The sequence below is a fragment of the Prionailurus bengalensis genome, chromosome D3, assembly GCF_016509475.1.
Source record: "Prionailurus bengalensis isolate Pbe53 chromosome D3, Fcat_Pben_1.1_paternal_pri, whole genome shotgun sequence".
Classification (NCBI taxonomy): domain Eukaryota; kingdom Metazoa; phylum Chordata; class Mammalia; order Carnivora; family Felidae; genus Prionailurus; species Prionailurus bengalensis.
The window spans coordinates 86,618,465-86,630,673 of record NC_057356.1 but is presented as its reverse complement, the minus strand read 5'-3'; the positions used below and the strand labels follow the sequence as shown (position 1 = coordinate 86,630,673).

General features: G+C 41.9%; 1 protein-coding gene across 2 annotated transcripts in view; it reads left to right on the top strand.

Moving 5' to 3' along the window:
- Positions 1-12,209, top strand: part of RTTN (rotatin) — a 165,003-nt gene that overhangs the window by 37,927 nt on the left and 114,867 nt on the right. For both annotated transcript variants that reach the window (XM_043559072.1, XM_043559071.1), the window contains exons 14-17: positions 465-591; positions 9,572-9,697; positions 10,254-10,370; positions 11,191-11,330. In XM_043559072.1, coding sequence (XP_043415007.1) covers positions 465-591; positions 9,572-9,697; positions 10,254-10,370; positions 11,191-11,330 — 510 coding nt within the window. The remainder of the gene's footprint in view (positions 1-464; positions 592-9,571; positions 9,698-10,253; positions 10,371-11,190; positions 11,331-12,209) is intronic.

Here is a 12,209-nt window from a genome sequence, read left to right as displayed (position 1 = left end):
GTACTGTTTTCCATAATGGCTGTATCAGTTTACATTCCAAATATGGGTTTTAAAGACTTGTATGGGTACTTTAAAAAATATATATTTTTTGATATTTATTTTTGAGAGAGAGAAAGACAGAACATGAGCAGAGGAGGAGCAGAGAGAGGGAGACACAATCTGAAGTAGACTCTGAGGTGTCAGCACAGGGCCTGATGTGGGGCTTGAACTCACAAACCGTGAGATCACAACCTGAGCTGAAGTCGGACGCTTAACCAATTGAGCCACCCAGGCACCCCTTGGGTACTTTTTAAGAGAATATTTTCTGCCTTGAAACAAGTGCTTGGATAGATATTAATATTGGGTTAGTTAAATAAGATCCCACTTGGAGGAACTGGAGTAGGAAGAAACCCTTTCCAATATTCTTTTCAATCTCTAGTAACTCGCTTACCTTAGATGTCTTGGATGTTTTACCTTTTTACCAGCTGGAAATCTGCACAGGCCAGTCCATTACTTCAAGGAGAAAGTCAGAAGGTGTTTCTTCGAATGTTATCTCACCCATTACTGCAAGTGAAAGTTGAAACTTACAACTGCTGTTTGGAAATTATTAAGGTGGGTTTTTTGGGTTTTGTTTTGTTTTGTTTTGGTGGGGAGAGCAAATAGTGGGTTTTCTTCCTTCCTTCCTTCCTTCCTTCCTTCCTTCCTTCCTTCCTTTCTTTCTTTTTCTTTTTTAAATAGCATTTTATTTTTCTTTTAAAGTAGGCTCCATGCCCAATGTGAGGCTTGAACTTATAACCCTGATATCAAGAGTCGCATGTTCTATCTGCTGAGCCAGCTGGGCGCCATTGGGTTCTCTTACTAAAAATCTAAAATTAGGGAGGTGCCTGGATGGCTCAGTTGGTTAAACATCCGGCTTCAGCTCAGATCATGGTCTCGCAATTTGTGAGTTTGAGCCCAGCGCCGGGCTCTGTGCTGACAGCTCAGAGCCTGGAGGCAGCTTCAGATTCTGTTTCTCCCTCTGTCTCTGCTCCTCCTCTGTTTGCACTCTGTGTCTCTCTGAAAAATAAATAAACATTAAAAAAAAGCCAAAACTCTAAAATTAGGGACCCCTGGGTGGCTCAGCCGCTTAATCCTCCAACTCTTGATTTTGGCTCCAGTCATGATCTTACAGTTTTTGAGTTTGAACCCCACACCATGCTCCACACTGACAGTGTGGAGCCTTCTTGGGATTCTCAATCTTTCTCCCTCTCTCTCTGCCCCTCCCCCACTCTCTTTTTCTCTCTCTTCTCTGTCAAAAATGAATTAAAAAACTAAACAACTCTGTAGAAAAAGCATTTGATAAAATACAGCATCCTTTCTTGATAAAAACCCTCAAGAAAGTAGGGATAGAAAGATTGTACCTCAAGATCATAAAGGCCATTTATGAAAGACCTACCACTAATATCATCCTCAAGGGGGAAAAACCGAGAGCTTTCCCCTTAAGGTCGGGAACATGACAAAGATGTTCCCTCTCACCACTGTTATTCAAGTGGTGGTGAATAGGGCTGGAAGCCCTAGCCTCAGCAATCAGATAACAAAGAAATAAAAGGCATCCATACTGGCAAGGAGAAAGTCAACCTTTAGCTCTGCAGAGGACCTGATACTCTGTGTGGAAAACCCAAAGACTTCACTAAAAAACTGCTAGAACTGATACATGAATTCAGCAAAGTCGCAGGATATAAAATCAATGCATAGAAATTGGTTGCATTTCTATACACCAATAATGAAGCAGCACAAAGAGAAATCAAGGAATTGATCCCATTTACAATTGTACCAAAACCCATAAAATACCTAGGAATAAACCAAGCCAAAGAGGTGAAAAATCTATATATTGAAACTCTAGGAAGCTTATGAAAGAAATTGAAGAAGACACACCCCCAAAAAATGGAAAAATATTCCATGCTCCTGGATTGGAAGAACAAATATTGTTAAAATGTTGATACTACCCAAAGCAATCTACATATTTGGTGTAATCCCTATTAAAATAACACCAGCATTCTTCACAGAGCTAGAACAAACAGTCCTAAAATTTGTCTGGAACCAGAAGAGACCCCAAATAGCCAAAGCATTCCTGAAAAAGAAAACCAAAGCTGTAGGCATCACAATTCCAGACTTCAAAGATGTAATCATCAAGACAGTATGATAATGGCAGAAAAACAGATCAATGGAACAGAATAGAGAACCCAGAAATGGACCCACAAATGTATGACCAACTAATCTTTGACAAAGCAGGAAAGAATATCCAATGGAAAAAAGATGGTCTCCTCAGCAAATGGTGTCGGGAAAACTGGACAGCGACATGCAGAATGAACTTGAACCACTTTCTGATACCATACACAAAAATAAAGTCAAAATGGATGAAAGACTTAAATGTAAGGAAACCAACAAAATCCTGGAGGAGAAAACAAGCTACTTTGACCCCTTTGACCTTGGCTGCAGCAACTTCTTAACATGTCTCTGGAGGCAAGGGAAATAAAAGTAAAAATGAAATATTGGGACCTTGTCAAGTTTAAAAGCACAGCGAAGGAAACAATCAGCAAAACTAGAAGGCAACCAATGGAATGGAATTTGCAAATGATATATCAGATAAAGGGTTAGTATCCAAAATCTATAAAGAACTTATTAAACTCAACACCCAAAAAACAATCCAGTGAAGAAATGGGCAAAAGCATATATAGACACTTTTCCAAAGAAGAAATCCAGATGGCTAATAGACATATGAAAAGATGCTCAACATCACTCATCATCAGGGAAATATGAATCAAAACCACCATTAGATACCATCCTACAGTCGTCAGAATGGCTGAAATTAACCACTCAGGCAACAACAGATATTGGTGAGGATGCAGAGAAAAAGGATCTCTTTTGCACTGCTGGTGGGAATGCAAACTGGTGCAGCCTCTCTGGAAAACAGTAGAGGTTCTTCAAAATATTGAAAATAGAACTACCCTACGACCCAGCAATTGCACTACTAGGTAGTTACACAAGGGATACAGGTGTGCTGTTTGAAAGGGCACATGCACCCCAATGTTTATAGCAGCACTGTTGACAATAGCCAAAGTATGGAAAGAGCCCAAATGTCCATCAATGGATGAATGGATAAAGAAGATGTGGTATATATGTACAATGGAGTATTGTCAATCAAAAAGAATGAAATTTTGCCATTTGCAACTATGTGGATGGAACTAGAGGGTATTATGCTAAGCAAAATTAGAGAAAGATAAGTATCATATGACTTCACTCATATGAGGAATTTTAGATACTAAACAGATGTACATAAGGAAAGGGAAGCAAAAATAATATGAAAACAGAGTGGGACAAAACAAGAGATTCTTAAATATAGAAAAGAAACAGGGTTGCTGGAGAGGTTGTGGGAGGAAGGATGGGCTAAATGGGTAAGGGGCATTAAGGAATTTACTCCTGAACTCATTGTTGCACTATATGCTACCTAACTTGGATGTAAATTAAACAGTAAATAAATTAATTAAAAAGACATTTATGTTGTGTTAATGATGGAAGTATTGTAAGAAAATGATTTCTATCGTGTTCAAAAGTGATTTCTATGCTTAGGAAAAAATTTAGGTTATTTGGCTTAAATGTTTTAGTGTTAGCTATAGTACTATTTTTCTTTTGAAGAAAATACTTTCATTTTTAAGTTATAAAATATTTCAGCATAGAGTAGTACATAAAATATTAACTATTTCAATATTGCAAAGAACGTTGTACATAGATCAGTACTGAAAGATACATGTTACTGTGTACTCTTGAAAATGTACTTTTATATTCATCATTCTTGTAAATACTAACTGGATAAAACAAATGTTTACATTTTGCCAGTTTTGCTTCTAACCCTCTTTTATTCAGAGAAATAAAAATATTAGTTATAACTGAAGCTTCTTTCCTTTTTCCTCTTCTTTCATCCACCAAGACAACCACTCTTACATAATTGGTGTTTGTCCATATATATATTTGTACTATGTATGTATGTCTTTTTAAATAATGTATGCAATTGTTTTTTCTGCTTAAAAAAGTATATAATTTCATAGTGTATGTATGTTTTTGCTGCCTTATGGCTTTCATTTAATGGTAGGACTCAGATCTTACCAGTTCATTCTTCTTAACTGCTCTTTAGATTGAAAACACTTTTTATTGATACATATTTAGGTTCAGTCTACTTTTTACTGAAATATTTTTTTCAGTATTTTCATTGACAGTCTGTAACTGTTAGTACATGTGTTTGAAAATGCCTTGATTTTACCTTATTCCTGAATGATAGTTTAGGTGGATAGAGAACTATATAGGTCTATTGCTGTTTTTCCGTAGCACTTTGCCAATAGTGCTTTGTTTGGCTTCTATCATTGTTGAGAAGTCTGCTATCAGTTAAATTATAATTTTCTTTTTTTGTTGTTTACTTGTTTTTAAGATCTTTTCCTTGTCTCCGGTGTTCCACAGTTTCATTACAGTGTGTCTTTGTGTACAGTTTTTATCTTGTTTATCACTCTTTACCAAAAGACTCATATCTACCTTCATTTCTGGATAATTCTTAATCACTGCTGTTTCCTTATCCTTACTGTTCTCTCCAAGTAGAACTCTCATTAGATCTAGGTAGACCTCATTTTACTCTTTGTGTCTTTTAAGTCATCTTTCCCATTTTCTGTGTCTTGTTTTGATTTGGTTGGCTGGGATTCCTCAGTGCAGTCATTCAGGATGCTAATTCTTTCCTCACCCATGTCTAATTTGCTTTTTAAAATTTGTAGTAAAATATACATGACACAAAATTTACCATTTAATCATTTGTAAGTGTACAGTTAAGTGTCATCAAGTACATTAACATTGTTGTGCAACTGTCTTCATTACCCATCTCCAAAACTTAACTTCCCAAATTGAAAGTCTGTACCCATTAAACAATAACTCCCCACTCTCCCTCCCCCCGGCTCCTGGTAGCCAACATTCTGCTTTCTGTCAGAATGAGACTGCACTAGGTACCTCATATAAGTGGAATCAGTGTTTGCCTTTTTGTGTCTGGTTTGGTTTTTTTTTTGAACTTAGCATGATGTCTTCAAGGTTCATTTATGTTACAGCATATATCAGAATTGCATTCCTTTTTAAGGGCTATATAATACTCTGTTGCATGTAAATACCACATTTGTTGACGTGCCACCCTCTGTTCAAGGAGATTTGGGTTGTTTCCCTCTTTTGGCTATTGTGAACAGTGCTTCTTTGAACATGGGCATACAGATATCTGTTTGAGTCCCTGCTTTTATTTCTTTTGAGTGTATATCCAGAAGTAGAATTACTGGATCATATGGTAGTTCTATTTTTAATTTTTTGAGGACCTGCCATGCTGTTTTCCATTGTGGCTGCACCACTTTACATCCCTACCAGTAGTGCATAACGCTTCCAGTTTCTCTGCATGGTCCCCAACAGTTGTTATTTTTCTGTTTTTTTCTTTTTTAAAATATATATTTTTTAAAGTTTATTTATTTTGAGAGAGAGAAAGCATGCATGTGCATGTGGGCGAGGGGCAGAGAGAGAGGAAGAGGAAATCCCAGGCAGGCTCCACGCTCAGTGTGTGAAGCCGGACACAGGGCTTGATCCTATGAACCGAGAGATCATAACACAAGCCAAAATCAAGAGTCCAAGGTTTGGATGCTTAACTGACTGAGCCACCCAAGCAAGTGCCCTTGTTTTTTCTTTCTTATAAATAACATCCATCTTTAACTCATCATTGTTGCTTTTAATTTATTCGTTTTAGATTTTGCTTATTCCATTTTTCATTACTTTTTAAAAAATAGTTTTTAGTGTTTATTTATTTTTGAGAGATACAGTACAAGCAGGTGAGGGGCAGAGAAGGAGTGGGACAGAGGACCCGAAGCAGCCTTTACACTGATAGCACAGAGTCTCATGGGGGGTTTGAACTCAGGAACCGTGAGATCGTGACCTGAGCTGAAGTTGGAGGCTCAACTAACTGAACCACCCTGGCACCCGTCTTTGCTTCTTTTTTTAACTCATTCTTTTCATAATAGTCTTTCATTTTCTTCTTTTGTTTCTTTGAAAATTTTAAACATACTAATTTTATAATCTTATTTAGATCATCTATTACATCGAATGCTTTCATTTATTATGGCTATTGGATCTCTTTTATGTTGTTGTTTTCAGCCAACCGGTGATGTGATTTTTGATTGTAAGGTTATCTTTGGCAGGTAGTTTATACTTGGGGAATCTTATATTCTGTAGACAGTGGTTTTATAATTACTTATGCCTTGTTTCCATGGATTTGACAGAGTTGATAAGTACCATAGCCTGGAGGGGCTTGTTAGGAAGTTATATCTTCATTTAATATGTTGAAATACTCCTCAAAAGAACCAGTTGAGGGGGAAAGGTAGAGGGTGACAAGTGGCTAATTAGGAGAAGCTAGTGCCTTTGAAAGTTGAAGGCATTGGGATCTAGAATATTGATAGCTAACTGAACTTAGGTGGGCTTAGGTGTAGCAGCAAGTTGAATTGTATATTCTCTTTGAGATTGAGAGTAAGGGGTATTTGCAATGTGTTTGAAATGACTGATATGAGTAGAAGTTTGATATAATCAAATAGAAGGATTTGGGGGTTGCAATGAGAGCCCAGTTGATTGTCTTAATAATCTTGTTAGTGAAACGAATCTTCTTTGCATAGTTATCTTTGGCTAGCTGTTTGTGGTTTTGGAGAATGTGAACATCTGGATCCATGGAGCATTGTGGTTTTTCCTTGAGGATGGGAGGGAAGGCCTTTGGTGAAAGTAAGCTGAGTAGCTGAAGTGATAGCCCATAGAATCAGAGGAAGTAAAGGCCAGAGGGAAGGAAGTAGTTAGGATTATACACTGGAGGTCACGGGAAATAGTATGTTACAAAGTGTTAAGCAAGGTAGAAACCTGTATTTGTAATTTTAGAAGGAAAACAAGTGAAAGGTAAGTTGAAGTGTTCTGAGATATCGGGCAGGTAATGTTATTGAGATGAGGAGGTCAAGAAGCTGAGCTCCATATGCGTGGGATAGTTCTTACACTCAGAAATTTAGAATAGTGGAATTGGCTTTGATGTTCAGATATTTGAAATGGACTTTAAATAATTCCTTGAAATGCCTTGCCAACCATTATAAAGCTTTGAATTTTATTCTAAATACAGTGAGAAGCTATGAATGATTTTATGCAGGAAATTGATTTGATCTGATTACCTTTTTTAAAAAGATCACTCTTCCTATTGTGTGGAGAATCAATTGTCAGGGGTCAAGAGTGGAAGCCAAAAGGCCAATTCCACTGTAGTGGCCCCAGTGAGATACGATGATGTGGTGGAGATGCTGGGAAGAAAATGAATTCAGGTTACATAATGGATGTAGAGCTGGTTGGTCTACTGGTAATGGGAGTAGGGTATAGAAAGCATCAAGGAGGAGTTCTGGGGTTTGAGATTTAGTAATTGGATTGATCATATTGTCCCCAGTGTTGGATTGTGGGTTGGATAGAATTATTTTGAATGTGTTAAATTTGAGATGCCTTTTTTTTTTTTTTCAACGTTTATTTATTTTTGGGATAGAGAGAGACAGAGCATGAATGGGGGAGGGGCAGAGACAGAGGGAGACACAGAATCGGAAACAGGCTCCAGGCTCTGAGCCATCAGCCCAGAGCCTGACGCGGGGCTCAAACTCACAGAGCGCGAGATCGTGACCTGGCTGAAGTCGGACGCTTAACCGACTGCGCCACCCAGGCGCCCCTTGAGATGCCTTTTTACATGTAAGTGGAGATGCTAAGTAGATGGTTGAATATAATAATAATAATAATGCCAGTTATATGATGGTGGCAATAATAGTGATAACAACTAACATTTATTCTGTATATCAGGTACTTTTATAAATGTATTCCCTACTTAATCTTCATAACACTATAAGGTATGTATTCTCTCTTGAAAAAACAGAGATACTATAAACTTGTCCAAGGTCTAGAAGTAGTAAAACTGGACTTTGAACCCAGACAGTCTGACTCCTAAACTCCATTCTTAAGCTTTGCACCAAACTGTCTCTGGAGTGTGGAGCCCAGACTAGCTGTAAAATTTTGAGTCATCAGCACAGAGATGGTGCTGAAAGCCACAAGGCCAAGTTGGGTCATCTGGTGAGAGACTGGGGAGAGGCCATCTAGGGTCTAGCCAGATGGAAGGTGGGCACAGCAGGAGCCAGCAATAGAAATATAGAAGTGTCTGAGAGGAGAGGGGAGTATGGTATCCTGGGCGGAGTCAAATGACAACAGAGATGAACGCATTGGGTTCAGTGTCACGAAGTTGACAGGAGGCTTCTGTGGGGTGATGGGGCCTGAGGTCCTGCTGGTGTGGGTGGAGGACAACCTGGGAGTGAGCACGTAGAGGCCTAGGACTTGTGCTGTGTTGCGATGGAGAGCTGGAAGATGGACTGGGAGCAGCAGGGGCATATTAGATCCGGGGACCCTTAGAGCATGTGACAGAGTCACAGGACTAACCCTGGAAGAAGAGGAAGTAAAGGTGCTGGAGAAGAAGACACAGGTGCAGGAACTGTGCAGGAACACAGGTACAGGAACAGGTGTTAGGAGGACAGCTAGGATGCAGGTTATGGGCAGGATTGGTCTTGGATGGGATTCTAGTGCTTTTTTGTTTGGCATAAAGACCAGTGTAGGTAAGTTGATGTGTATTTAGTGATGAGAGAAGAAGGGTGTTTCATTAAGGATCACGTCTTATTCCCATTAAGAAACTGAAGGTCAGAGAGTTTAAGTGTTTTGAGGAAGTAAGTGACAGAGCTTTTCTTAAACCATAAGCCAAGGCTATGCTCTTCAAAAGCTCAGAATATACAGTTGCTGTCTGGCATGAAGTTAAAATCTAAAGAGAAAAAATATGTATAAATACATGTATGTATATGTACGTATGTGTATGTATAACTTTTTGACCTCTGAATTATTGGTAATGGTTAGGAAGTAGAATTTTGCAGAGCAAAGAAAATTTCATTTCTGAGAGTCACTGTGGATTTTATGTTTACCTTTTTATATTGTATTTAAATTCTGTTAATATTTCAGGGAGCTTTTTCCCCCTCTGCCATCTTAGGCAGTCCCTAAGAAAATAGTGTTCTCTAGCTCCGATTGAGAAAAGAATTTGTGATAATGAGTCTGAGAAACAGTACGCAGTCAGTACTTGTATTCAGTGATGTATTATCAATATATTGATGATAAATATCCTGCATATATGTTGTCCTCCCTTTCCCCCAAAACTTCAAGTCTGTTTTCATTTGAATTTTGTTTTTCTTCCTCAAACCTCAGTAAGCAAAATATAAACACCCTGGGATAAGTTTGTTATGTTATTTTTTTATGTTTATCATTATGAAAACTGCTTGTTGGCAGAGAGTAACATAACACGCGTATCATGTAGACTCAAAAGCTCAGGCAAGAGAACTTTTTTTCATTCTCTATTAGGTAAAAGAAAAGTTTCAATGAAGTGAAAAAGTGTCAACAGAAGAAAGAGGAGTCCTTTGGAGAATTAATGTCACTGAATTTTTTTAAAACTATTTTACAGGAATGTTTAGGTGTCCATAATGTCACTAAACCTGTGTCTTCACTTTGTAATGGAATTCATTTTCTACTTCACCCGAAAGTTCTGTATGAAATCTCTGCATTTGGCATTCAGGAACCCAAAAATGAGGTATGGCCATGTTAAGAGTAAATGCAAAAGACAAATATAATTATACTCGGTTAAATGAAGATAATATTGTAATATAAGTAGATAGTGTGATGAGAAGCTGAGAAGAAACTTGCTTTTGATGTATGGGTTTAGTTGCGGTGTTATTTACATAAAAAGAAATGTTAAGGAAAATGTGAGAATCAAAATATAGGACATACTTGTTCTCAAAGAATTCAGATGAAGCTGTTTATGTTTTTCATGTAGGCTACGACTGTACAGTAGTTATGGCAAGCAGGTTGTATTATGAGGGAACATTGTATTGAATGGAAAAATATACCTTAAATGTAAAACAAAAACAACAACAAAAAACACAAACCACAAGGAAATCCTTATCGTTAGGGAGGAAGACGGGTTGAGACCACAATGTAAGGCGAAGCTGCGGAATGTGAACATTTGAAGGAAGGGAGGTTAACTGGAGCACCTTCCCAGATTTTACACAGAGTTACGGGCACATACGGTGACTTAGCGGGAGACCTCGCTTTGTCGGGTTCTTTGATCGTGTCGTCTCGTCGGGCAGGTGAACGCCGCTGCCAAGGCCATTCTGATGTATCTGCTGCAGGGACGACTGATGATGACAGCGGTGACCTGGAGCAAGTTTATTGAGTCTCTGTGTCCTGTCATTCCCGTGCTGCAGGTACTCGGAGCGATTCCCCACTTCCCGTCCCGTGTGTCTGGCGTCGAGTGTGACTGACGGAAGCACGTGCACACAGCAGAGCTGTCACGTGGCGAGGGAGATGGGGGGTGGGGCGAGCAGGGCGCGGTGGCAGCTCCTTTGCGCGCGTGCGCTTCACGTACCCGGCCGGGGCGAGGGTGGTGGGGTGGGGGTGAGAAGCGAGGAGCAGGCGTGTGGCACCGACCGAAGCCCGGAACGCGGCCTTCCGTGGAGGCTTTCGGGCAAGGCTCGCGGGGCTTTTGAAGCACATGGCGTGTTTTTGAAACTTGCCTGGTGAATTCCATCCCTGTACGTACGGGACTTCGATTAACAGGTTCTGGGGAACAGGCTTTTCCGGCCCTCGCGCTGGGTGATGGAGGGGGAGGAGCGAGGGGATTGGGGCCCCCCCACCCCGGAGTTCCCCTCCCCCCCCCCCCCACGCCACCCCGCTGTCTGTGGGTGGGAAAGCGGATGGGCAGCGCCGTTCTGGGAACGGGCCTTGCGGAGAGGGGGCCCTTCGTGTCTGCCTCCTCCGCGGGAGGTGCCACAGTCAGGGCCTTGGAAAATAGAAGAATTGGCGGGCGTCGGGGGAGGTGGCATGTTTTCCTGAAGTTCCGCAGTGGTATTTTTAAGCGCAGCTTTACGTAAGCCTCTCACCTCATTCTGCCAAGTGACCCTTCGGCCGAACTGAAAGAAGTCCGGGGGCTGCTCGACGGGCCTGCGCAGTTCTTCTTTCCAAGTTACAAAGTCGAGCGGCATGTGTCCAGCAAACGGTCACTTCCCTTTCTCCGAAATCCGTTAGGGCTACGCGGACACCGAAGAGCCTCTGGGAAAATGCGTCCTCCTCCTGAGCAGAGCGAGCCCCGAGGCGGACGAGGGGGCTCTTCCGGGCACCGCGCACCTGAGGGCCCTGCTGCGGCTCCTGCTCGTGAAGAAGCCGCCGTGAGTACAGCCGTGCGCTCCCGGGCTGCGCCTGCGCCGAGAGCGGGGACGGCGGGGGGGGGGCGCCTCGGTGTTGCGTCCTTCTGACGCAGGGTAGAACCAACGAAGCTAAAGGGAAGGGAAGCTGCGCTCCCCGAGCGTCCGCAGAGGCAGCCAGCCTCACTGTGGCACCGGTCCGGGATCCGGCGCCGCCAAGTGCCGTTGCTGGGGCTGTGGGCTGACGGTGAGCCGCGGGGACGCGCGCGCGGTGTCTCCTCAGGACCCGGCACCCTCCTTTGCTCCGCGGTCGGGCGTTGTGAAAAGCAGGCCTTGGTCAAAGGGTAGCGGGCCGGTTGACCGAACGGCAGAGTAAGCAGGCGTTTGTCCTGGTCTTTGGGAAGCTGGAAAAGTGTTCTTTTCTCCACCAGTAGTGTTAAGTGCCGTTGAAACCAAACGAGAAGAAGGAAAATGCACTGCCGTCTCGCCCTCTCTGTCAGGGCCCCGTGGATCTTTCTGTGGCTGTTTAGGTAACAGGGGTTAGGTTTTCCGTCACTGAGAAGAGGTCAAGGCTTACGGAGTCGGTTGAGAGGCTGGGAGGGCCAGATGTCCTTTTGGCGGTGGATGATTTTGCGTCACTCAAACCTCACGTCCCGCTAATACGGGAGCTTATTTGTAAGCAGATGATCAGACTGAAAACGCCGGAAGTAGGTGGCTACCGTCTAACACGCGCAGACAACGCAGGGTGATGCAGGCAGCGGGCGAGTTGAGCTGTGCTCCGCAGGGACCGGCCTCCACAGGGCTGGGGGTGCCTTTATTAAGGTGCTACTGTAGTACGCCACACCCCCAGATTTGGTGGTTTCACACGACAGAAGTTTGTTTCCTGTGCACCTTCGGAGGCCC